At 38.1% G+C, this 25,722-nt stretch overlaps 1 protein-coding gene across 5 annotated transcripts in view; it reads left to right on the forward strand.

Annotated features, from left to right (window-relative positions):
* The window catches only part of MTRR (5-methyltetrahydrofolate-homocysteine methyltransferase reductase), a 33,615-nt gene extending 17,278 nt beyond the window's left edge, over window positions 1–16,337 (forward strand). The window contains exons 9-16 of one of the 5 annotated variants that reach the window (XM_074899493.1): window positions 1,908–1,996; window positions 3,605–3,785; window positions 6,644–6,686; window positions 8,103–8,289; window positions 10,522–10,640; window positions 12,219–12,311; window positions 12,398–12,577; window positions 13,500–16,337. In XM_074899493.1, the coding sequence (XP_074755594.1) occupies window positions 1,908–1,996; window positions 3,605–3,785; window positions 6,644–6,686; window positions 8,103–8,289; window positions 10,522–10,640; window positions 12,219–12,311; window positions 12,398–12,577; window positions 13,500–13,644 (1,037 nt within the window). In that variant the 3' untranslated portion in view covers window positions 13,645–16,337. The remainder of the gene's footprint in view (window positions 1–1,907; window positions 1,997–3,604; window positions 3,786–6,643; window positions 6,687–8,102; window positions 8,290–10,521; window positions 10,641–12,218; window positions 12,312–12,397; window positions 12,578–13,499) is intronic. The other 4 variants (XM_074899494.1, XM_074899495.1, XM_074899496.1 and 1 more) reach the window with 4 other exon arrangements.
* Window positions 16,338–25,722: the final 9,385 nt, after the last annotated feature.

A 25,722-nucleotide genomic window follows, 5' to 3' on the forward strand; every position in this document is an offset into this window, starting at 1 on the left:
TTAGTTCTGCAGGGTCAGGTAGGGCTCCTTGTTGTTCTATTCTATGGGTAAATCAGTTCCCATGGTGAGATGTCCTGCATAATTGAGGGCAACAAAAGCTGTCCCTTAAGTATGAGACATGATTGGCGAATAACGCACTTGTTGATGAGGTGAGTTTATATGACAGGCCATGTTGCAACATATCATTGTGGCATTGTTGCATTGTCCAGGCCCAGCTCATCCCCATCTTTGCTGCTCACTCCAGTATCTAACATCTGCTGGAGAGGGGTCACTGCTTAGATATGGTGCAGAGCCAGTACTGGTTACAGCCTGGGGTTGAGCCCTGCATGTGCCGGGCTGGTCAGACTGTTACCTAGTCCTCAGCACCCTCAAACTAAAGGCAGTGTCACCCCGTCCAGGGCCCAACAACTGTGCACAGGCAAGCAGCAAGAGATTGGGTGATGTGGGGGGGATTTCACAGGTATGCCCCTTCTATTGTTTACACTACTTACAGATTTTACAGAATCAAGCACATTCACAAGGGAAGCAATTAAAAGGGAAGAGTATACTGAAGGAGGAGGTAATAGAGGTCCAAAAGCATCAGATCTTCATAGAAAAGTTTCATAGGCTTGAAACTTCATCCCCCCTGAAGGCTAGTAGGTTTTTCTGTGCAAATCAGAGCCATGCTACCTGGCTGTGTAAAATTTGAATCTCTCTGTAAGTTAAAGACAGTGTCAACAGCACGTTCAAAGGGAAGGTCTGCTTGGACAGGCACAGAAAGATATTCTGTCCTTCCTGCCTACAGTAGTTCCCTTTCTTCTGCTATAATGATGTTACAGGAAGGACGTAAAGCTGCCCTAACAGTTATTTTGAGTTCATCAGTGTCAGAGCACTTTCCATGTGGAGCAGAGCCCATATAGCTAAGTGACTATCTTAGCCCTTTGATTGTTCTTGTATACCAAAAAAACTGTCCTTCCAAGGCAAAGTTGTTGAAATAATTGAGTGAAACGTGGAATATAGGTGCTCTCATTCTGTGTGTAAATAATCCAGGTTATTGCATATCTGGCTGCCTAATGTAGCAGTAATCAGGGAAAAAGGGTGAAATTATGCATTATTTATGCAGCATTTTGCCATATCTATGTAAAATGGCATGCCTGTTTATGAATCTTAATGAGCGATAATGGCAGGGAAGATCATTGCAGCACAGGGAATCAGAGTTCTTGGTTCTGCTCTTGAGTCTTCTGGGTGACCCAGAGCAAATCATGCTGACTTTTTACACTTGCCTTGGATACTTGGCCAGGATCTAGCAGGTTGCTGCCGATCCACTGATCTCCAGTCATGCCTTATACACTGACTTCTATCCACTGCAGTTATCAAGGTAAATGGCTTAGGATCAAACGCGAATTCATTTCTTTGGGCATGTGCTGGTGAGCAGACACTCATTGAGCTGCTGTAACTTCATTACTTGTTGCTGCCAATCTGTACCAAAGAATTGAGCTCTGTAATGCAGCTTTGCAATTCCTAGCAATGTTCCAGAGCTGCTTTCTTCTGAGGTGGTTGTCTTTTAACTGCATTCACATTTCTGAGGAATTTGTAATAGTTACTCAAACTATTTTGTTTGTGGGTTTACTGAATGAAGAGAGCTGAAAAACCTGGGAGAAGAGCAGAGCCTGACAGCAGGCTGTGCCTCTTCTGCATCTTTAAGATTTACCAGAAATTCCACTGAATTTTTCATTGATACTTCATTGGAAAACTGTCTTGCTGTTTATTTTATAATTTCCACTAATGAGCTATGGCTCACACATACAGAATTGAATGCAGTTTAGCGCCCTTATATTTCTTGAAGGACCAAACACTCTGTAATGCCATTTTTGGATGTTAATAGATGCATGTTTTCTCTTGTTTTTTTTTTTCTCCCACTGAACTAGGAGCAGCTCACCCACAACATATCCCTGAAAGAAGCACTCTGAAATTCATTCTAACCTGGTGTCTGGAAATAAGAGCAATTCCCAAAAAGGTGTTTATGTGTTTCTTCTTTTGAAGACAAATCCTTAGTAAGGCTGTGCTGTGTGGGCTCTTACAGATCTATCCTTGCTTTGTGTGTAGTTACCATGTTTCTTGGTGAATAAGAATTGTCAGTTTGTATGCTGCTGTTTGTACTTTATTTTGAGAAATTTCACTTCTGGTACCTTATCTGGCAAACTATGGAGATACTGAAATCTCTGTTCCTGTTCTGCAGTATCTTCATTCATAACTAGTCTGGAAGTAAATAGAAAAGTATTAGATATTTGGTGCCAGATAACTGGAAGGAAGGCTGATAGAACCTGGCCCCATAGGCATTTTAGAGAAGTCATTCTTTCTAACCAGAGGGTGCCATATCTGTCAAGATTTGTCACTGAAAATACACATATTGCTGTATGCAGATGTAGGCACCATAATGTCTTTTAAATTATTTTAAAGCTCTTCTTTAGCATTTCAGTAACCTGAGAGTATTCGAAGAAAGATTTTTTTTTTTTGTCTGTATATTTGTTCTCACAATGTGTGAATACTATTTTCCTTTCATTCTGTGCTGGTAAAAACCTGAAAGCTTGCAACTGGAAATGCGTGTGTATTTCTGGTATTGTCAAAACACATTTTAAAGATAACTTTGTATTAAGGATGAAGCTAAGCAGTTGTTGTTTGAGTCTCTTGAGGAAAATCAGGTTTTGGAAGGACCTTTTCATTCAATTTAGTGAATTTTGCAGCATAAAGGGATCTTCCAGTTGTTTCAACCTTTTCAAAACTGCATTTAACAATTTTGAAAATTTGTCTTGACAGTAAGAGTAGGCAGAGAGTACTGGCTGGGGAATATCGCCCAAGCCAGTTTTTATAACCTATCTGCTTTATTACCTGTTCAGTGTAGAATGTGCTTTATGTTACTCCATACTCAAAACTGTTGTCTGGAAGCTCAGTGTTTGAGCACACTCAAATTACTTTCTAAGTATTTTTTTGTTTAGAATATGTCATCTGATTGTACTTGGTGGTTTGGATCACTTTTGTTTTATGCACTGTGTCTGTTTACATCTTGCTTTTGGAAAAAACCTTGTAACTTTTTACATCTGATTTTTACTTTATCTTACAATGCAGAATTTAATTTTCCCTTAAGAAAAGCTTGCCAGTACCATTATGTAGGTATAAAGTATGAAATAAAACACCACAGCGATATTTACATGACTCATTAAATACCATACTTTATTTACAGTAATACCTCTTCTAAGACTTTTTATTATTCCTTTCCTGTCTTCTATAACTTAGCAAATGGTGTTTTGTCTTGAATTAATTCGTGTTATGGAGCTGTTTACTTAACTAAAGGGCATATACATAAATAAGAAGGTCCTTTCATAAATCAGGGATTTTTCAGGGAATGGGTTGTGCCTGTTTATTTGTCTCACCCCTGCTCAGACTAGGATTTTCTGACGTTTTTTCCTAGTAGGTGAAAATGTGCATTGGGAAGTAAACTGTATTATCCATTAACCTGGCAGGTGATTGCTTCCTGTCCCCAGGCAACCTAAGTTTTTCCCAGTTTTGGGACCGTTTTCCCAAATAGACAAATTTTTTTACCCTTCACTTATTTTTTTCCCTGCAGGCATTTTTAAGAGCTCTTGTAGAATGTACCAGTGATGCAGGAGAAAAACGGAGGCTTCAAGAACTTTGCAGCAGACAAGGAGCCTCTGATTACACACGCTTTATTAGAGATTCTAATGTTTGCTTGCTGGATTTACTTCATGCTTTTCCAAGCTGCAAGCCTTCACTTAACCTGTTAATTGGTAAGTGACTGATACAAGTTTAATTAGATTTGGTTTCTGAAAATGCATCGGACTAAATGTTCAATTTTCCAAGAAAAGAGAGTAACTGTTTGGTTAACTGCTTTAGAAATATTATAGTATCCATAGTGATCAAACTAAAACTGTTGGGGAAAAAAGATCTGTTCTTCAGTTTGTAGTCTTTGGCCTTCGTTCTTTAAACATTTAGGTACATACCTATGCTTTAATTGACTCTGGATAGCTCCTGTGTGTAAAAAAATAACCATAAGGTGTTTACAGGATTGGGGTCTTTAAGAAATGTTTCATCAACTGCTTACAATTCAGAAAGATTTCCTTGCCTGTGTGTTCTTTTCTTGCACTTTTACCTGTTAAAACAGAAAGCTTTTCCCAGTAAATTTGTATTTATTTAATGTCCGACACACTGTGTTCCTTATATAAAACATTGAAGGAATGAGACTCCAACTGTAACCATCTCAAACACATCTGAAAATACTGGCCGTTGTTTTCCAGATTAAAAAACAGAATTTCTTAATATGTTTCATTATATGAAACAAAAAAATTGCTTTTTATGTTCTTGCAGTCATCTCCACTCCTACCCCAAATCTCTCCTTCTTAGTACTCTGCAGGGATTAAAAAATATAAATACAAGCTCTGCTCCACTTTATACAAATACATGAATTTTCACAGTGAAAGCAAAACCACTTAGCTTTTCAAAGGTGGTATGGAATGTGCTGTAGTAACTGAACTGAATAAAAGGAAATTTTGAAAATTTTTTAAATGTGTTCCCCCAGGGAAGTAATGTGCTGAATGGGATTAGTGTTGTCTTTAAGTGATTTCACTGAATTAGCTTTTCTTATCTCTGACTTGGAACTACCTTATGTAGCAGAGTATCTTTAAAATATGTCAGGGTGTCCATGTACTGGTTGGAACATCTGCAAAAGGATGGTACATGTGGAAAAACAACTAAAAAGCAGTTAAGCTGTATGTTACCCTATTGCTCCGCTATATGCTATGTCAAATTTTTCTCACTTATTGTCACCATTCCACACCACATTGTTCACTTAGTGATATGTCTGATGTCTTTTAATATGCCCTTCTCCTCAGCCAAAATGAGTAGCGTGCATTCAAGTCATTTCTTTGAAGGCAGCAGTGAGTTTGAACTTTTCTGTATATGTACATACATGCATAGATATAAATGTGTGTGTGTTAAATATATAGTGGATTTCTCATTGAAAAAATGCCCAATAAACTCCTGTCTATGTTTTTATAGATGTGATTTGAAAAATTTCCATAGCTACTCATAGTGGTTCGAAATTGAGCTGGCACATCTGGTTCTAGGAAATTATATACAGGAAACTTTCAATCAAGCAATTCCTATTTTGAGAGCTTTTGAGTTCTTAGATTAAAAGTGAGGAAGATTAAATTTCAAGTTTCACCTTGTCCACTAGCTACTGGCATTTCTTCTGGGAACCTTAAAGTTGTTTTTAATTGACCAAGAACCCCATAAATTAACTGTTGTGGCCTCATTTTATTGGATCTCTAACAAACATTGCACAAGGCCTAAAAAACATTCAAAACAGAGTTCAAGTGAGTCACATTAAAGGCTAAAGTAATTTGTCAGAAAATAAACCTCATGGCATTCCAGCTTATCTTCAGATGTCAGAGGGGCTGGAGGTGGCTATGTTTAGATTCTGATACCCAATTTGTCACTATTAGTCCAGTCACATTCAACTTACTGAACTATCACGATCACAGATGCACTAACAGCCCACTGCACTTCCAGTTTAGTAATGCTCCATGGACTTATACAGCCAGACTTAGAGAGTTTGGTGGCACCCAGAGAGAAACTTTTATGGCTAGCTTAACAAATAGTGCAGTTTATTAAAGCAACAGAAGTACAGGTTCTTATGGATTATGGATGATAAATATACTGTCTGCAAAAGCACGTGCAAATATTGAGATTATAAATAATACAGTGCGTGAAATTGAAAAACAACTCTATATATAGATTTCTAAGTTTTCCAAGCAAGCACTCAGAATGGTCTGGATCTTACCCAAAGACATCCTTGTGTTGAGGGGAAAGAGAGATTCAGCCCGTTGACTGATCCCAGGAGTCAGAGGCAATATCTTCCCTGACTTGTTCACAGTGGTATCTTCCCCCAACATTCCTCTTTTTCTCAGGCCATTTTTATACATTTTTTTGTCTTCAAGGTAGAGTTTGAGTGACTCTAGTCATACATACCTTTATTATGATTGATGTAAGATTCTCTTGCTTTGCTTTTAAAGGTACAGATTAACAAAAATTCAGAGCACAAGCTCAGTGAGGGGTGACAGCACTTCAGGCTTTGGGATGGAGGTGTGTTTTGGTATTACAATGAGCAAAATTCAGACAAAGGACAGCATTTTGTCAGAATATGACAGACTGTTGGCCTAGGGTGGCAAATATGCAACTTATCAGTACCATAGTACCATGAATTCCCATCTCTGCCATGATTCACAGAACCTGGCCACGGAGCCTTCACTCCGCTCCACCCTCCATGCTATTTTGCAGGTAGCATTGTCCAGGGAACCACTACGGAATATATTCCTTGCATAACAGTTGTGCTCCACTCTGGAAGCTTCTTGGATATTATACCTTTCCTTAACTTGTGAACAATGCCACGCTTTTAATATAGGTTTGATTTCTAAGTCACCTCCAATAATTATTCCACAACGTGTCAATAGCTTATTTTTGAACCACAAACACTGAATGTTAATAGAGTAAAATTACAGTTAAATTATAATATGCTTGTAATCTGTTATAGTGGGAACACTGATTAGTGACAGATAATAAGTGATGCTTTCTTATTTTTATTTTTCAGAACATCTTCCTAAATTGCAAGCAAGGTCCTATTCAGTGTCAAGGTAATGACATATTCAAATTATATCTCCTTGATAATTTAGGTATGCTTTTTTTTCAAATACATGTGTGTGTGTGTGTTATAATCTAAAGAAGAAAGAGAGGAATGAAGGATAAAACCTTAGGAAAAAGTGATTGTGTCCCTGTTGCAAGAACAACCACAGGATTTGACTGGTTTAAACAACATTGTTTTATCTGTCTGTCAGGATGTTGGTAGAGTTCTCAAGAACAAGCTCACACACATGTGAATCTGGTAGGAATTTGGATTCCCTTCTGTAGGCTCTGGCCTCTTGAGTCCAAGCTTAAGATGTTTTCTAACTATATAGAAGTATCACACAGCTGAACACAGAATCTTGATTCAATTGACTTAGTTTGGGCTGCAGATGTACCTGCCTGTCATGGTTTGAGCCCAGAGGGCAACTGAGCACTACACAGCCATTCACTCGCCCCTTCCCCTCCAGTGCTGGAAAGGAGAAAAATGAATCAAAAGGCTCAGGAATCAAGATAAGGACAGGGAGGGGTGGCTTACCTATTATGGTCACAAGCAAAAGACAGGCTAGTTAGTGAAAAAAATAAGACATCACTTTAATTCAAAACACTAACAACTACACTTAACAGACAGAATGAGACAGTGAGAAGCGTTACTATATCTTTAAAAACACCTCCCCCTCCTGTTTTCCCTGTCTCAGTTTTGTTCCCGATATCTCTACCTTCTCTCCCCAGCAGTGCAGGGGCAGGGGATATGGGTTGCAGTTAGTCTACCACCTCTTCCTCCAGGGTGGGGGGAAGCATCTTCTGCATTCTTCCCCCTGCTCCACATGGTGTCCCTCTTAGGGCAGACAGTCCTCCACCAACTCTCTCCTCTGCGAGTCCTCCCCATGGATGCATTCTTCTCGAGATGCTCTGCCGTGGGTCACCTCCACGTGTTGCAGTCCTCCCAGCACCAAACTACAACAGTGGGGGCTGCTGCTTCCCACAGAGTCCTGGGGGTCCTCCACAGGCCACAGGTGAATCTGCTCCTCCATGGGTGGCAGGGGCGGCCCTGCTGCCTCACCACAGGATGCAGGGGGGCTCTGCTCCAGCACACCTCCCCTGCTTCTTCCTCCTTCCTTCCACTGACCTCAGTGTTCTCATAGGTGTCCTTCTTGTAACTTGTCTTCAAAGTTCCAACCCCCTCTCAGGTCCCTTTTCTTAAATATGTTGTCACAGAGGCATAGCCACCTCACTAACTGGCTCAACCTTGGCCAGAGGCAGGTCCGACTTGGAGCCAGGGGAGCTTTGAGAAGCTTCTCACAGAGACCACCGCTGCAGCTCCCTCCCCCACTACCAAAAACCCCACCACACAAACCCAGCACACTGCTGTAAGATTGTATAGCTTATTTCTCAGGTTTGGGGTTTTTTTAATCCTTTTGTCTTTGCAGTTCAAACTTATATCAGCCAGGAAAACTATGGTTTGTATTTAATGTTGTGGAGTTCCCTGCCTCTCCTGCTAGACCAGTCTCACGGAAAGGAGTATGTACAGGGTGGCTTGCTGAATTAGTTGCACCTCTACTGCACCCCAATAAAAACACTCTGGATACAAAAGGAGGAAGCTCTTCAACTGTAAAGGTATGATTACATCTAAACTCGTTAAGTGTTAAATTTGTGCATGTTTGAAACAACTACAGGTTTCTTTGGTCACTGCTCTGATGTAATGCAGGTGTTTTGGCAGTATACACCTTCCTTTTGCAGTTTTACCCTACTTGTAGTTTTACCCTTCCCTCTGTAACATGTCTAGAACTTCATTGCTAAGTTACTAAATTTATATGGATACCTGAGTTGTGAAACTTTCCACTGCTGAAAGGCCAGTGTTGGTTTCCACACCACTGTTGTCCTAAATGAATCTTGGAGGATGTTTTCATGGACTACTATGCAATTAAATGGTAATGACTGTAAGTGGTGTAGGAGAGAGGAACTTGGTCACTTCCAGGAAAGAATGGCAGATAATAGAGGAGAAATCATAAAACTCACTTCTTGTCAGGTCTCTCACAGTTTGCAGAGGCCAAGTTATTGAATATGACACGAGGGTCAGTCATCTGTGGTATTTCTGATGTGCATCAAAGATGATTTGTCATGGTGGAGAAGGTACTTTTTTTTTTTTGCCTCTCTTCCTTTCATGGCAGAGAATCTATGTAATTAATTGGTCTCAAAGTTATTAGGTGTAAGCTAATTATTAAAAATTTTGAATTATACTATATAATTAATATGACAAAAGAACTACAGCCAGTCTGTTCTATAATTGATTAAGAAAAATGGAAACAAGCATAGAATTTGGTTACAAGAAAACTGCCACTAATTCAAGGTGTTGGTCTGGCAAAATGGAAGGAAAATACATAAAAATTATTCTAGTTTTTTAACTCAAAAGACAACCTGATTAATACGTGCATCATACATCTTATTCCAGTATTCACATCTGCTCTGTATTTAAAATATAATTGACTTGCAGTATATAAAAGATGAAACATGAAAAAGAGGTGGAGTTAAAAAGAAAAGAAGGGTTATTACAAAATGAGTCTGAATAAAGTTCATAACTATTTTCATCTGCTGGGCAAGCTAGAATTCAGCATAGATAAATGTGCAGCAATACTCATAGATTACAGAAATATGTTGAATATCAATACAAAACAGATGAGTGTGATCTTATGCAAAAATACCTTTGATTAATTGAGACTTTACAGTATAAATATATTTACCATTTGCAGTGGTTTTTAAAGGAATGACCAGTTTGGAATCATTAATTGGGAAAATAACCTCCTAACTCAAGTGTGGTTGGAAGTAGTAAGTATAACAGAAATACAGATATTGCATCCCACCAGCAAGATACACTATTCTTTTATCATCATGAAACCAGAAAAATAATCCTGTTTAACATTGCAGTATCTGTAGTGAATTAAATTATAAGAAATGAGTAGTACTAAACCACTTGGGTTTACAGAACAAAGTTTAAATAACTTGGTCTAGTGCTTCACTCCTTCCTTAAACTTGAAAGTAAATTCAATTTCTTTCATAATTAATATGCAAAATAAATCAGATGCTTGTTTATGACTTTAATGGATGAAGCTTTGCTATGGCTGCTGCTGAGTATTAAATAATTTTTTAAAGAATTAAAAGTAGTAACCTCTTGTTTTCTATCCAGTACGTTAGCCATGCCTCAGAGAATAGTGATAGAGCTCCTCTCAAAATTATATTTAGGCCTATATTTTAGCCACAGATCTGAAGATCAGAATTGGAGTTTGTTGGTGGAATGATATAAACCATTTTTCAAGATCTTGAGCAGTTATCTGCTTCCCCTCACCCATATGCTTTTTTCGAGATCATGTAAAACTTTTATGAAAATTAAGAAAATATCAGTAGGCTTCAATTCACTATAAACAAATCCTTACTTCCACTGGAATATTTTTAGATGTCCACAATGTAAAAAAAAAAGTTGAGTTGCCTGTAGTAACAATAAACTAGCTTTACTTCCCTTCGAGTGCCAACACCAAACTTTCCATGAATTCTGTAACAGTATCCTCCAAATTTATGCTTACAGTCAACTTTCGTATTCAGAAACCCATGTTTGTGTGGTTTTCCTCCAGATGGATTAATAGATTTGAAAATATGGTGTGGGTTTTTTTCAGAAACTCATGAAATTTTATTCTGAATGTCCACGTGGCATTAAAAGTAAACTCTGAATCTCAGGATTTGGAAGGGTGTATGGACACATACACTATGTAAATATCCTGAAAGTTAAAAAAATTTCATGGTATTTTCACTGCTTAAGAATATTCTTTAATTGTATTCTATCTAATTTCATTTTAGATACCTATTTTTGCTCGTCCAGATAACACTTTCCACTTACCTGCAGACCCATCTGTCCCATTCATGATGGTCGGTCCGGGAACAGGAATTTCACCATTTATTGGTTTCCTGCAACATAGGTATGTACCAAGTTGCTACCTGCAAAGCAGCCTTTTTATGTTGAAAAAAATACAGCCTCAGGTTTTGGGTACAAATGGAGTTAATTTTTTTTATTTTTATTTTTTCTTCTTTTTACCTTTTGTAACAGTGGTATGCTGATTAGAAACAGTCTTATTAATTTTAAACAAGTAGTGCTTGTGTATTTATTTGTTTCTCTGAGTAAAACTTGCACTTTCATCTGACTGTATTTAATATTCATAATGGATATATGAAGAGTTGGGTGAAGCAGAAAAAGTAATAAGAAATTAAATCCTTTATTTCTGTATTGCTAGTGGAAGTCCTGTAAGAGGTTGGTAGTTTTTAGAAACAGTGTTGATTGGCTTAAGTTTAGTATTCAAAATCCATTTCCCTCAGAAGTGGCATCTATATTAAAAGCCTTGTCAGGATGAATGTCAGGTTTTCTCCCACATTCCTTTATTTCTGCGTGTTTTAAACATTTTGATGTTTTAAGATTAGGAACTTGGCACCTGAACCCTCAACTGGGCAGTAGTCTTGGGTTTTGTGGGTTTGTATTTGAGGGAATGTAGATCCCTTTTTTCCCCTCTAGCTCCAGCAGCATAATTTTGCAAGGCAAAGAGGTGTTCAAAAAGTGACAGATACCACATCACCAATATGTAAAAACATGATTATTTGGAGGAAATGAAGAATGAAAAGAATGGAATGTTTGCGTGGAAATGGTGGCAAGTTTTCTAGATAACTAACACATATCATTTCTATGTGACTCATTAGTTCCAGCAAGATAATAGAGTTTCTTGCATCCTGTAACAATTTTTTTTAAATCATTTTATGTGAGAGAAAAGTGAAATTTTGACAGAAATTTGTCAGAAATTATGTTTCTGACTCCATACTTCCATTTAAACTAAATCATTATGTACGATCTTTACTCCTTAATTTTAATGCCCAAATATACCTTTATCTCTCAGAACTATTTTGCATTTTATTTTAAAGGATTCATAGCATTTCCTAAGCATTTGATCAATGATAAATGAAATCTCTCTCTCAAATAACTAGAAAGTTGCAGCTAAAAGCTCTCTAAAGTAATACGTTCAGCATTATTTCAAGAAAATGCAATAACTCTTCTGATGATGTGGTAGTAAATAGATTGTTACTTATAAAGTCTAGCAGGTTTCTACAGCTAAATGGAAAGCATGCTAAATCTGCTTTGTGCAAGTTTTCCCAGGTGTTTTTACAGGGCTTCCAGTGAAGGATAAAGGGTAGCGGTCTCCTTATTCAGCAGTCAGGATTGTTTTGTGAGCTGTTCGGAAGCGTCAGTCTTGACTATTCCAATATGAAACTGGCAGAAAAAAGCCCCTTTTGAAGTTGATTGATTTTGACCTTGGCCAAAATTGAGGAGTCAAGAAAATCAAATAAGGAGGGTTTGACTGTGATCTGCCTTAAGTCATTTCACATTTCTGCCAATCCAGAGGTTTATTAAAGCACTACTTTAAATGAGAATTAGGTTATAGATGTTTTAGATTCTGTACTTGATAAAACAGAATTGCAGGTGGTTTGTTTTGGTTTTTTTTTTGTCTGTTTAGGCAAATGCTCAGGGAAGAACATACAGACTGGGAATTTGGAGAGACATGGCTGTTTTTTGGTTGTCGGCATCAGGATCGAGACTACTTGTTCAAGCAAGTTCACTATTTAGCATTTATTTTGTATTCATGAGGGAATGCTTATCTCTGAGCCATTACTAACAGTTTTTATTGCCTTTCAGAGATGAGCTCAAATGTTTTCTTGAAAGTGGCACATTAACTCATCTTAAGGTTTGTTTCTCAAGAGACACTTCAACTGCAGAAGTAGCCCCACCTAAATATGTGCAAGATGTCATTAGGCTTTACGCTAAGGAAGTTGCCAGAGTCTTGCTGAAAGAGAGAGGTTACTTCTATGTATGTGGGTGAGTAGAGTGGAGATGGACTGCCTCAGAAACAAAACAAATTTAGCAGAAGTTTGAGGCTTTAGAAGGACTTAGAGCTGTCTGAAAGGACTAACATGATGCTGAAAGAACCTTCCTGGAGTGCTAGAATTTCATCACTATGTCCATTTTTTTCAATACAGCCTTGAAAGTATAACTTGTAACCACACAGTTCCACTGGTTGCTTTAGTCACTTATTTCTTTTCCTTTTTTAGTATTCAGTAAGCTATAGGAGGTTTCAAGTTTCTACAGTTCTCTTGAGAAAATGAGGTATTTGAATACATGTGATGATAAACAGCACAGCGGTGAGGTAGCAGCAGTTTTCTGCTGTGTTCCAGTCTTGAGTGGGCCAGAATGCTAAAGCTCTGTAATAGTAATATATTTTACAGTGGGAAGTTTTATTTGTGAATGTTAACTTACCTGGAGGTTTGAGATTTTTAGGAATTTTGTTGGTAAATGGACAAACTGTCTGAATACACCTTCTCCTGAAGGAATAAATGTCAGCTATTTGTGTTAAAAATAGCATTATTCATAAGTGAGGTGGGCTTTTTTTTATATTGGAGCCATATGGTGATATAATAATGAAAAAATACTTCAGCAGATCCAGTTTTCCCTAAAAGAAAACAATTACTCTGTGACAGCTCAGCTAGGGTTCCAAGGTGTTTGGGGGGGGTTTTGCTGAAAACTTTGTAATGTTTGATTAAGAAAAACCCTTGTTACTGTGAAGTGGTGCTCAGCTACATGAAAAAAACTCAGTGAGAAACTTGCCATACAATATAGAAGCTACATTTCTGTTTGGGATTTTTTTAATGCCTCTTTTTCGATATTATTATCAATGCCTCTGTAGCTATTGATAAAGGGAAGAATACATTATTATGCATTTTCCTCCTCTTTTGTTTTGCAGAGATAAGAAGCACATGGCTGATGGTGTAAGTGATGCTGTGGTGGACATTTTAAGCATGGAAATGGAAACTGACAAATTGGAAGCAATGAAAATCCTGGCCACACTTCGAGAAGCAAGACGATACTTGCAGGATGTTTGGAGCTAAATATTTAGCTTTTCTTGTGCTTTTAACACACAAGATTTCATTTCACGCATATGCATTTGACTAAAAGTTATTATCAAAAGTGCTGTATGTAGTCACCCAAATCTTAACTTTCTCTATTGACCTTTCAAGCAGGAATATGAAACCTTTTAAATGACAACAAACCAGGCTGCCTTTTGAAGTGAGTGGTTTTAAATGATGTTACATAATGAACTATCTCAGTGCCTTGATTCTCTCATTTTAAGATTGGTGTAGCATAGAAGGTAAAAACTTTTGCACTTGTACAAGTATAATTGTATGTTTACATTACATCATGTATTTTTTTCTATAATGTATACATAAAGAAGCTACAAATATGTTACAGATCTATGTGTCATCAAATACATTACTGACTTGCTAAGATTTATTTGAACGCTTTCTAGATAGTTCCTGAGACTTTTTAGATTTTTTCAGCTTGCACAATGACAGTAACTACCAAGAGGAATTCATGTTGAGTGTTGCACAGAAAGATTACTGCAGAACTTCAACTCTGAAGTTTACTCTAAATGCTTAGTTTTTTCATTCCATTGTTAAATCATATCTCAGAGTTTTGCTGCACTCCATGCTAATCCTTATTAGATTTTCTGGCATAATTGTTTTGAAATTATTTTCATTCCTGTCTCTAAAATGTTTGTGGTTAATTTATGAGCAAACTCACCAGTTGAGTTGTATTTGGTTGCTGGAGAAATATTGTTTAATAAATACTTTCTCAGATTACTAAACTATCTTTTTAAGTTGAAAACACAGTAAAAAGTGGTGTTTTGAAAGCAGTTGCCCTTACATATGACAATTCACTGCAAAAATCAAGTTGTTGAAAGAAAATGGTTGAAGTGTCTGGTCTTCTTTCTAACAAGGACCATTTGGAGTGCAGATAGATGGAAAAGTGTAAGTCATTCATGCTTCTCTTCAGATCCCTTCTCTCTTCCCTCTGCTTTTTCTAACTTCTAACTATCCATGTTTTCTTGGTTCCTTGTCATACTTAGATCTTTGAAGATAAACATAAAGTATGAGAGAATGTTTTAGACAAAACAATTTATTTCCTGGGGAGAATTCTTTTTTTTGTTTTGCCTTAAGCATGATCAGAACCACATCACTTATTCCAAGTCTTGTGGTTATCCAGTGATTATTAGTTAATTGGTAGTTAAATCAAGAAAAAAAAATGGAAAAAATATGATGATCAGTTAGAATAAAATTGTGTAGAAAGAAGAAACATTCTAGTGAATGTGTGTGAATGAACCTGTGTAATGATTATTTAAATATCCTTGGAAGAGATCAACTAAGATTTTGTGCAGAAATTCTTCAGCAGAGTGATTATATCAATCATTGCCAAGTAATCTACAAAAAAAGCTTCATAGAGAGAGATGGCTTACAGTAATTGCAAACAGTGCATTTTTTGATGTTTGGCACATAAGAAAAAAAAGAAGTGCTTCTTTTTGGAAAGTACTCCAATTTTAAACTTTAATGAAAATGACTAAGGTGATACAAACATCAACATTTTGCATCAGCCAATCACCTCTATGTGTTTTTAAAAATTATTAATAAAAGAAAAAGCTACTAGTATTGCATTAGTAAAGATAAGTCATTAACTACCTTTTGTTAACTGGAGTTTGTTTGGAAATAGCACTTTATTATATGTGTGTTCTTAGAATTTATGATCTTCAGTGCCACTTGGAAGTTCTTGGACATTACAGAGAAAACAATATTTTTCTGACTGCAAGCTGCAGCTTTTCCCAGATCTCTTACAGGTATTCATTTTTGTGTTACATATCATGATACAGAAGTTGCATTGACCATTTTGGTAATACTGCAGGTAATAGTATAGCACCTTTTGGGATATTACCAGTTGAGTGTCATTTTCTGATTGTGTGTATTGCATTTGACAGGGTCTGATATATAGCTGTTATCCATGCATTTCCCCTCTCTTATTACTAATTCTCCATAAAACTAAAACACTTGCATTATTTAGTAATGTAGTAAGTAGTAATGAAGCACATGAGCTTTATTATGATCTCTTAGAACAACAAAAAATAGTTGCAACTTACTCTTAAATTTATAACTACATGATGCAAAGCCCAAAGTTCAAACAAAAATAAGCCCAACAAACCACCATGTGTTATCTGAAGTATTTTTGTGTTCACAGTCAGTGACATTGAATGAGCAGGAAAGGTAGAGAGGAAAGGTTTTCTGAGATACAGGAATTATGGAGATGGAGAAGGCTTGCAATAAGAACTCCATGTTTTTCTTAATTAAATTGTGTCTCTCTATAATTAGATAGTGCTGATTTAGCAAATCATACGGTCTTTTAGAAAAGCATACAGGGATGGATTTTACTATGTCCCCTAAAGCTAAGCAGGGGAATTTTTAACATTTTTTAGCATTCTTTCATTAGAGAAATATCGTGTATATTTTTTTTCTCATAATTCCAGAACTGGTTACAGAATTCCTTTGTCATTTAAAAGAAATAGTGAAGGTTGTGTGCTGTTTCTTACGCAGGATTACAGTCTTTATACTGGTAGCTAGAACTGGTTATTATGCTAAAGCTGTTGTTCCAGAGAAGCATTAATGATGAAGCATTCCTTAAGGCCTGTTTTCATACTGGTTTTTGAATGTTATTTTGAATTTGTGAAATAAAGTTGATGTTACAATTTCTCTTCTTATCTAAGTTTCAAAAGAGGGTTTATTTCTAAACTCATGCCAGATTTTTTTCAGTTTGCTTTTTCTAAATTCAAGCTGTCTACTACACCAGAAAGCAGAAGTAATATTTCTATGTTTCTTGCACCTCTATTTCCTCTCTTTTTCCTTTCCCCTTCTATCCCAGTTTCTCAGGAAATCCAGAATATTGGCAGGAATAGAATGAATATGCCTTTTTAGCAGTCTTGTGAAGGTACTGAGCATCTTGAGAAGTGTCTTCTGAAAAATGAAAAATTAGAGAAATGGCAGAATCACAGAACATGACTAGTGTGTCCATTTAAGGATTGAATTTAGCTACTGAATGGCACCTTAGGTGTTGAATGGCACAGAGAGGGAGGAGCGGGGAATGTTACCGTAAGTAGAAGTCCAAGTCTCGAAACAAAATAAGGCAGGGGCTGTGTTGTGAATCATGGAGTTTGTAGGCAATTTGAAAATATGGAAATGGCTTTCTCCCTCTTTCACCATTCCAAGTTATCAGCAACTATGATTTGAAGATGAATCTGACAGCGATTTACTCAAAAGGAAATGTTTTATTCTAAGGGAACTTAGATCACTGAGCTGAAACATTTTGAGGGGTTCCCCAAAGATTGGTTTATTTGGTAAAATTGACTTGGCCTCTGTAAATACTTGCATTCTGTCCAACACTGTGAGTAGGTGTGTTGGGTTTGTGTATGTGGCGGGGTTTATGGTAGCAGTGAAGGGGGCTATAGCAGTGGCCCCCTGTGAGAAGCTTTTGAAGCTCCCTGGCTCCAGGTCAGACCCACTTCTGGCCAAGTCTGAACCAATTAGGGACAGTGGCTGCACCTCTGTGATAATGTATTTAAGAATGGAAATCTGGGAGGAGGACTTGCGAGGACACTGAGGTCAGTGGAAGAAAGGAGGAGGAGGAGGGAGATACGCTGGAGCAGACTCCCCTGCAGCCCGTGGTGAGAGGTCAGTCTGTGCCCCTGGTGGAGCAGATGCCCAGCCCATGGAGGACTCCACGCTGAGCAGGTGGCTGCACCTGAAGAAGGCCAGGGCTCTGAGGGAAGAAGAAGCCCAGCTGTTGTAGTTTGGTGCTAGGAGGACTGCAACACACGAGAGGAATCCATGCTGGAGCAGCTGAGGAAAGGCTGCAGCCCATGGGAAGGACTCATCAGAAAGTTTGTGGAGGACTCTCCTGTGAGAGGGAAACCATGCTGGAGCAGGGGAGGAGTTGTGAGGATCCTACCCCTGAGAAGGAAGAAGCAGCAGGACTGACTGCACCCACTTCATTCCCTATGCCACTGCAGGGGAGGTAGAGAAATTGGGAGCAGAGCTGAGCCTGGGAAGAAGAGTAGGGGGAAGGTATTTCTAAATGTGGTAATACTACTCATTGTCCTACTTTGTTTCTTAAGTGGTTTTAGCATGTTTGAATTAAATTGATGTTCTTCCTGTGCAAGTCTGTCTTTTGCCTGTGACCATAATGTGTGAGTCATCCCTCTCCTCTCTGTCCTTGTCTTCAACCCCAAGCCTTTTGCTTTGTTTTCTCCTTCCTATTCCTGAGGGGGAAGGGGTGGGTGAGAGACTGCATGGTGCTCAGTTGCCCGCTGGTCTGAAACCATGATAGTAGGATAGGAAAAGACTTAAACAAAAAAAAAGAAAACCTGCGAAAACCCACAACACTTGGCTGGTTAACTTTACTTTTTAGTTCAAAGGAACTGGAGAGTTTCAAACTGTGTGCTGTGCTTGTTAAACCTATTTCAGACATAAGCCTTATCCCATTTTTGATTGCTCCTGGGGAACATGCAGTTTATTGCTGTCTGCATGTTTCCTTTGGAAGTTAAGCCCCAAGACCACAGTTCTTGCATTAACTGTATTCCAGTTTTACTTTGTAACTAGAAATGGGAAAAAGAGTATTAGCTTAAGCAAAAGTGAGTCTAGTAAGTCTTGCCAGTAATGTAATTAGGAATCATGCTGATAAGTCCCTTTCTGTCTTTGGTACTTCTGTTACTCTGTCTGAGCACTTGTCAGCTATGTACATGATCCTAACAGCTATTGCTCTGCCCTGCTCTTAGATAAAGTTACTTTCATTTTATACAAAGTGAAGCCCAGGCAAGAAAAAGCTACCAAACTGCCTAAAGAAGGAACAAAGACTTGATCTGCCATTTCTCCAAGTGCCGTGCTACTGATGAGCTTATAGAGCCATCTTTCTCATGCATGCCCTCAATAATTGTACTGTGAGATCAAAGAAAATGTAGTTACTTTCCAAAAAAAACAGAAGTGTTTTTTAATACTAAGTTTGATTAAGTTTTTGTACAGTGGGACTGAAAATTTAACCCTCAGACTTTGTGGGAAGGTCTAGGTCCACCTGTACTCTACATAAATTCTGTCCGGGGATCAGTGTGTCAGAGGTGCCCACAACAGGTGCATGAGGGTACGTGTGTCAGTGTGGTATTGGCAGTGAGTATCAAGCCTCACTGACCAGCAAGTAGGTTAAGTGTCTTGTGAGACAGGTATATGTGTGTGTGTCTCTTGTGAGACAGCTGGAGGGACCAGGAGGTCTGGAGGTCAACTGAGACCTGTTTGCGTGTGTGTGTGTGTGTGCATGAGGCAGCTGGGGAGAGCTGCATGTCTAAGCCCAGCTACCGGTGGGATCCACAGTGTACATGTCTGTTGGTGTTGGTGGGATCCACTTTGTATGTACATATGTATGTATGTATATAGTTCCCACTAATGACCTTTAGTCTGGTCAGCTAGAGAGAGGGACAACTGCTGGTTGGATCTGGGATCACTCCCAGTTCAGATCAGGGCCTGATGCAGACTGGCGTATATGTGTATATATATGTTCTTGCCCTTAAATGTCATCCCCGAAAGAATGCACGTTTAAATGTATTTTTAAAACCCCAAGCCTCTATTAGCCAAAGCTTAGTGGAGTTGGTCTTTTGTTTTTTTCTTCTTTAAATGTTTCATCAGCTGGTATTTAGTGCATCCTGTGTAACTGAAGATGAGGCCACATGTGGGAACGTGTATATTTTTCTACATGTGAAGCCACACACAGATCTTGTAGCAGAGGTCTTTTCCTCCTCCCCCCTCCCCCACCCCAGTTTCACAAATGACTGCACACATGTTATAGGGCTAAGCAGAATTTCAGTGAAGTCATGAGCGTTTCCTAACTCCCCTGACACCCTTTTTACTCTTTATCTGCTCTCAGTGTAGCTGTATGGCTGGTGATTAACACATTAGCTGCTGCCACCATCTCTTCAAGTCACTGTGAGGTGGTTAGTTAATATGCCTCTTTTTTATTTTTTTTTTTAACTCTGCCTGTGCCAGTCACACCAGATACCTCAGTGGCCAGTGTCAGACATGGCAGTACCTCATGCCCTTGTCCAGACTGGAGGTCTCTGAAGCCCAGGTACTGCCAGGCTTATACTTGAGAACATGATGAAGTCACATTGTGGGGTTTTGTTTGTCTATTCGCTTGGTCTTTTGACAAGGTGTATTTTTTTGTTGTTACTGTCAGCTGCATCTTCTGTTCCATGTTAGCTTCAGGTATGTCCTGCTCTTAGGAAGACTCATGGGACAGAAGGATTGTTCTCTTTCTTGCCCAACAGAAATATCTGTGCAGCAGGGTATTTCTTCTGGTGAAAGTGTCTCCTTCACTTCATTCTTCTGTAATGATTTTAATTTCTTTTTCTTGTGCTTTCAGTTTTGGGCTTTTTTTAGTAGAACCCAGCAATGATAATTAGTTTCTGTTAAGGCTTTTAAAAGCATTTACCAGGTTATATTGTTCCGTTTTTATTCAACTGGTTAGATATGATCAAGACAATGAAAATGTTACTATTCCAATGTATTCAAAGAAAAAAAAAATTTCATTTCTGCTTGTTAGATGTTCTTCAGTTTCCTGTTTGTTCTTTGCAGTCATTCGTATTGCTGCATAGGGCAGGAGATGCATGGAATGTCAAAGTTAGTGGCATCTGTGCAGGTTTTATGTGGACTTTTCCATTAACCAGGGGCTTACTGTAGTAAATACTCTGAAAATCCTAACTTTTTTTAAACCATCCCTGAATGTTATGTAAATACTTCTCCAGCACTTATATTTTATGCTGCCTGATAGCAATTACTGTTACTAAACCATATGGAAAATATATACTGCATGTTTTATCGAAGTATTATTGTGTAGCCTTGCTAATGCTGCTTCCCAGGTGATAGTATTTCTGTGCTAAGAATAGAAATATTTTATTGGGTTCCATGCTTGGCTAAGGTAGTGTCCATGGTGGATATGATATCAGATGCCTATACCTGAAGACTTTGTGCTTTTTAAAACCTTTGTCAGCACCATGCCATAGATAATTTAAAATGTATCTGATTCACAAATCCTCTACTTGAATAGACAAATTCAACTGCAGCTGTGTATAGAGGTGAATTCCACTTAAATAACCATTTATACTCAGTCCATTATTCTGTAGGTGATTTTTTCTCTTAAAGAAGAATAAAAGAACACTTAGAGCAAGCAGAAAGGAAACGACCTGCCTGAAGCTCAACTTTGATCTTTACAGTTCACATGAAGTCATGTGCTTGCAACTTTTATTTTCTGTAATGTAAATGGATATTCTCATTGCATATTTATGCATTTAGCAGTTTGGTGTGTTGATGGCCTTGCACAACCAATTTATTTATTTTTTTAGTAGCTCTGTCATCCTGGGTCTCAACCTGACAGCTTCAGATTTTTTCCTGCTTTTCAAATGGACACTTTATACCTCCATCTCTGGATCCTTTTCACTCTAGTTATGCTTCCTCTGAGTTGAGAAGATCAAAACTGAATCCAGTAGTTCAATTTCAGACATGACAGTGATTATATAATAAATAACAACAGAATACTTTCAGTATTCTTTTCTGTTCTGTTCTGGTTTTTGGGGTGTCATGGAGGAATAAAAATGGGAGAGTCACTGCATGCCTGCTGGTGGTTATAGGAAGAATATTACATCACTGAAAGTTACGGTCTACAAGCCCTGGTCAGTTATGGTGAACTGAGAGATGAATCTGCATTGGCAGAATGGTCCGAACAATTGATCTAAATTTGAAAATTGAGCTAGTTGATGCAATGGTTTAATATAAGAGCTATAGACTATTTTAATGACTCTTGAAAGTCTGCTCTACAGTTGTAGAAAATGTGTAAATATAAAAAACTGCCTAGTATTATTAGAGTTGTCTATCATAAAGAAAATGCTTTTAAATTGATGGCAAAAGTAGTATGTCCATTTGTTTAACCTGAAAACCCTATTCAAATATGTTTCATATTGAAAAAATCTGAGTTTTATACAAATGCAAATTACAGTCTTGAAAATTTGATTCAGCACCACTACGAATTACATTCACTTCCATTAGCAGTTGAATAAATGCTCCACTTCTGGTGGAAAAGGTTGGTCACGTTGAGAAAGAACTCAAAGACAATTGTGCTTATTAAAAAAGAAAGAGTTCTACAGTTCATTTGAAAACAGCAGTTTTGTAAGGCTCCATCAGTCAGGGATATTAATTTCTAATCTGCTTTTAACCATATTGCTTAGATGATCAGTTGGTTTTCCTGAACTTTTTTTTTTTTTTTAATGCAATTTATTGTAACTTGCTAGAAGATCAGCAGGACCGTTTCCTGTACTTTCTCCTCCATGGTGGGACAATAACATTTTAAAATTATTTTTCAGGTGTTGTGAGAAAATGGTGTCAACTGCTCTTGATTTATGAACATCACCAAACCAAAGCAGAATTATGGGGCTATGACTCCTTAGTATTTTGGGGCAGGGCCGGATGTTGAAATAGGCACTTGTTTGTACGTATATCTCTTTCTGTGTGTTCGTATAAAGTACTCTGCCTCCCAGTTAAACATCAGCTTCCGAATTATGGTTCTTCCAGACCACTCCTTCTTGAGACGAAGATAATAGTGCACTCTTTTTCTTTTGGTGGGGTTAGGTTCCTATAGAATAAACCACTCTTTATGTCACCAGCACTTCTTTTTGTTTTCTGTAAAGATGAGAAAGGAGCAGTTGCATGAGCTACTGAAACTGCAGTCAGGTAAACAGCTTGTGGCTTTTGGAAGACACTGTTTTCAAGGCAGAATTTCTTTCCCTTTTTCATGTTACAGTTCCTGAACATGTTGGCAGGGGGTGACATTGATGCCAGTGGAGGCTTCAAAGGCACAGCTTGATGGCAGTAAATTTTTAGGTTTTCTTTGCCTAAGAACAGCTGGAGCAAAGACAGATAGGAGGGGAGAAAGGGATCCTGTAACATTTTTTAAATAAATGGTTGGATGTCCAAGAATTTCATGCAAGTTACTTTTAAAAACATCTGTTCCTATGAGAAGCAGAACACACTGATATTTAAGTTATTTTTGTAAAAGTCTCAAACAAAAAGCTAATTCCTAAGTAGAAATGGCTATATTTCTTTACCAATAGGCAAGTTTGTTAAGACTCTTACAACTTTCCACAAGGAGAGTATTGCATTTTAAGGTAAATGGAAACATTTTTCATGTTTGTAAAACTTCCTGCAAAAGTCAATTCATAGGAAATGGGAACAATAATTCTTTCAGCAATTCGTAGTTGGTTTGCTTTTTCTTTTTTAATGGGGTGTGTAAAACATCTTTGTTTTCTTCATACACATGCATGTATATTTCTAAATATATATATATATCTCTATGCGTTGCCAAGATCTCAATTTAGTTTTTGTCCTTGCTTTACAGATGAGACATATTTTGAAATATCTGTCTGGATAACTGTGTTCTTCAGTTTACACAGCTGTATTTTGCTGTTAAAATATATGTAGACCTTTATTCAGAAAATGTCAAATGAACACTTTCAAGAAAAAAATAGCTACCAGGTAGTTCCTCCTATTCATTTGGTTCTGTCAGAAGAATATAGGATTTTCCTTACTTTCTCATTTTGCAGAGAGAAAGAACCTTATGAGTGCACAAATGGTAAATAAAAAGGCAGGCATAAATCTGTAAACTGCTGTACAGGTGTGGTAGAAATATTTATTTCCTTCATTCATTGTTTCTTATAGTGCCTATAGCTTTCAAACACATGAACAAACACAACTGATCTAGTTCATATTAATCCCACTAACTGTAAAGGCTTTTGTAGAGCTGCATATTACCAACTGACATTGCTGTCAAAATATAGAGGAATGAGAGAATCTGTGTATTTTTTAAACAGGTTATTGTCCAATGTTTCTATCTATGCATTCAAGATGTAGATTGTGAGACTACTCTAGATTATTTTTGAAAGGTCATGATGACCAGGAGAGGCTCCTGATGGCTGGAGGGGAGCAAATGTCACTCCTATCTTCAAGATGGACCAGAAGGAAGATCTGAATAACTACAGACTGGTTAGCTTTACCTTGGTACCTAGAAAGGCGATGGAGCAAATCCTCCTAGAAACCATTTCTAAGGGCAAAATGGTGACCTGAATTAGTCATAATGGATAATGAGTAAATAGTGCCTGACCAATGCGGTAGCTTTCTAAAATAAGAAGACTGGCTTGCTGGATCAGGGCAGAGCAGTGGATGTCATTTGATGTCAATTGTAGAGAGGCTTTCAACACTGTTTTACAGATTAAATATGGACTAAAGAAGTGAACAATGAGGTGGATTGAAGACTGGCTGAACAGCTAGTCTCCAGTGGTTGTGATTAGCTCAGCTGGATGCCAGTCACTAGTGGTGTGCCCTGATGGTCAATACTGGGTCCAGTCCTGTTTAACATCTTCATTAATGACCTGGGCAATGGGGCAGAGTGCACACCTAACAAGTTGGCAGTTGATGCAGATATTGGCAGGTGATTGCAGTAGTGGTCGATAAATGAGTGTACTGCCTGTTAGAGGGATCCTGACAGGCTGAAGCACAGAGCCAACAGGAATCTCACTTGCAAGTGACCTTTGCAAGTGCTTGTCTTCAGCTTGACTACTGGCACCTCTCTTATATAGACTGTAGTTTCCCCCAGATAGAAAGCTTCTGACTTGAGCTTCGGACAATGAAAAGGTATTCCCCAAGGAAACCTGCAAATGAAGAGGGTGTCCTGTAGAGGTTACTCAAAACTTGCACATTATGGAGTCTGAGGTGTTCTTTGATGCCTCTGCTATCTACAGCTTTATGTGATGGTCTATGGTGTACATTTTGTTTTCCTGACACTTAGTGCTTTCTGAAATGTTCACTATTGCACGTATTTGGAAGGGGTGTGCTCGGGGAGAGGATTTCATGGACCACTGTTGCAGTCTATCCAGTAGAGCTATTTCCCTTTCCTGATGTTTGCATTAAAAATGTTGACATTTGTTTCCTAATAAAACTTTATGTTGAAGTTCAACAGTACTTTTCCATTATAAGATTTTCAGCAGCATCTTAAGCACTGGTATGTGACCATATTTGTTTTGTATTCTTGCTTTGTCTTGGGCTAAAGCCAGATTAATCTCTTAAAAGAAAATATTCGAGACATGGTATGAACTTCTGCAATTCAGTACATCTGGGCAAGTTCATCCTCAAAAGGGCTAAATTAAAAACAAACTGGTTGACTTACTGTGAGTGAAGCTGCAAAAAAAGGGTGCATACAGGCTTCAGTAAGAGAAAGTATATATGCCAGATGGCCTAAAAAACCAAATTGTTTTGTATTTTTATTATTGGGCTTGTGCAAAGAATGATTGCATTGCTATTTTTTTGAGTCATGTGTTGACCTCTGCAGTGCTGAAGGATTGGCAGCCTTGTTCTTGACAGAGATCCAGGCAATTGTGAGTTTCAAATGATTACTTACAATTCAATTTCTAATGCATCTGAAGAAGATAGTTAATACCTACTTGTAATGTTGATGTGCAGGGTAGACAACTCTGAAAGTTTCAAGTAGAAAGTACATGTTAATATAAGGTTAAACCTATCAGGCTGTCCCAATCCAATGTCAGGGGAGGTTTCAATACGATCCCAAGAGTGAGATTAAGACACAAATGAGGTCAAATGCCGTACACCCAAAACAGGTTTTTATTATTAGAAAAGTGAAGAGGGGTAGCGGTAGGACAGAATAGAAGGAAAAGACAGAAAAAAAAGCAAGGATGCGGGATAGGGCTGCAAGAATAGGCACCACCATGGATCCAGCGATGTTCTGTTGGTCCTCAGTCTTCAGTTCTTCGGTGGTGGGTGCACATGGATCTGGCTTTGATGGTAGATGCACAAAGCACAAGATTTTCTGCTGCCTTTTTAAGTTCATCGTACCAGCTGATCAACATATCTACTCGCCTTCAGGTTTTTTTTCTCTGGTCCAACAGGTTTTGTGCATCCTGCTTCAAGGGCAGGAACGTTTGCCCCTTATCAGTTCATTAGCAATGTAGGCATGGAGTCTGCCCTGCACAACAGAGCCATAAACGG

This window comes from Athene noctua, chromosome 2, assembly GCF_965140245.1.
Source record: "Athene noctua chromosome 2, bAthNoc1.hap1.1, whole genome shotgun sequence".
Lineage (NCBI taxonomy): Eukaryota > Metazoa > Chordata > Aves > Strigiformes > Strigidae > Athene > Athene noctua.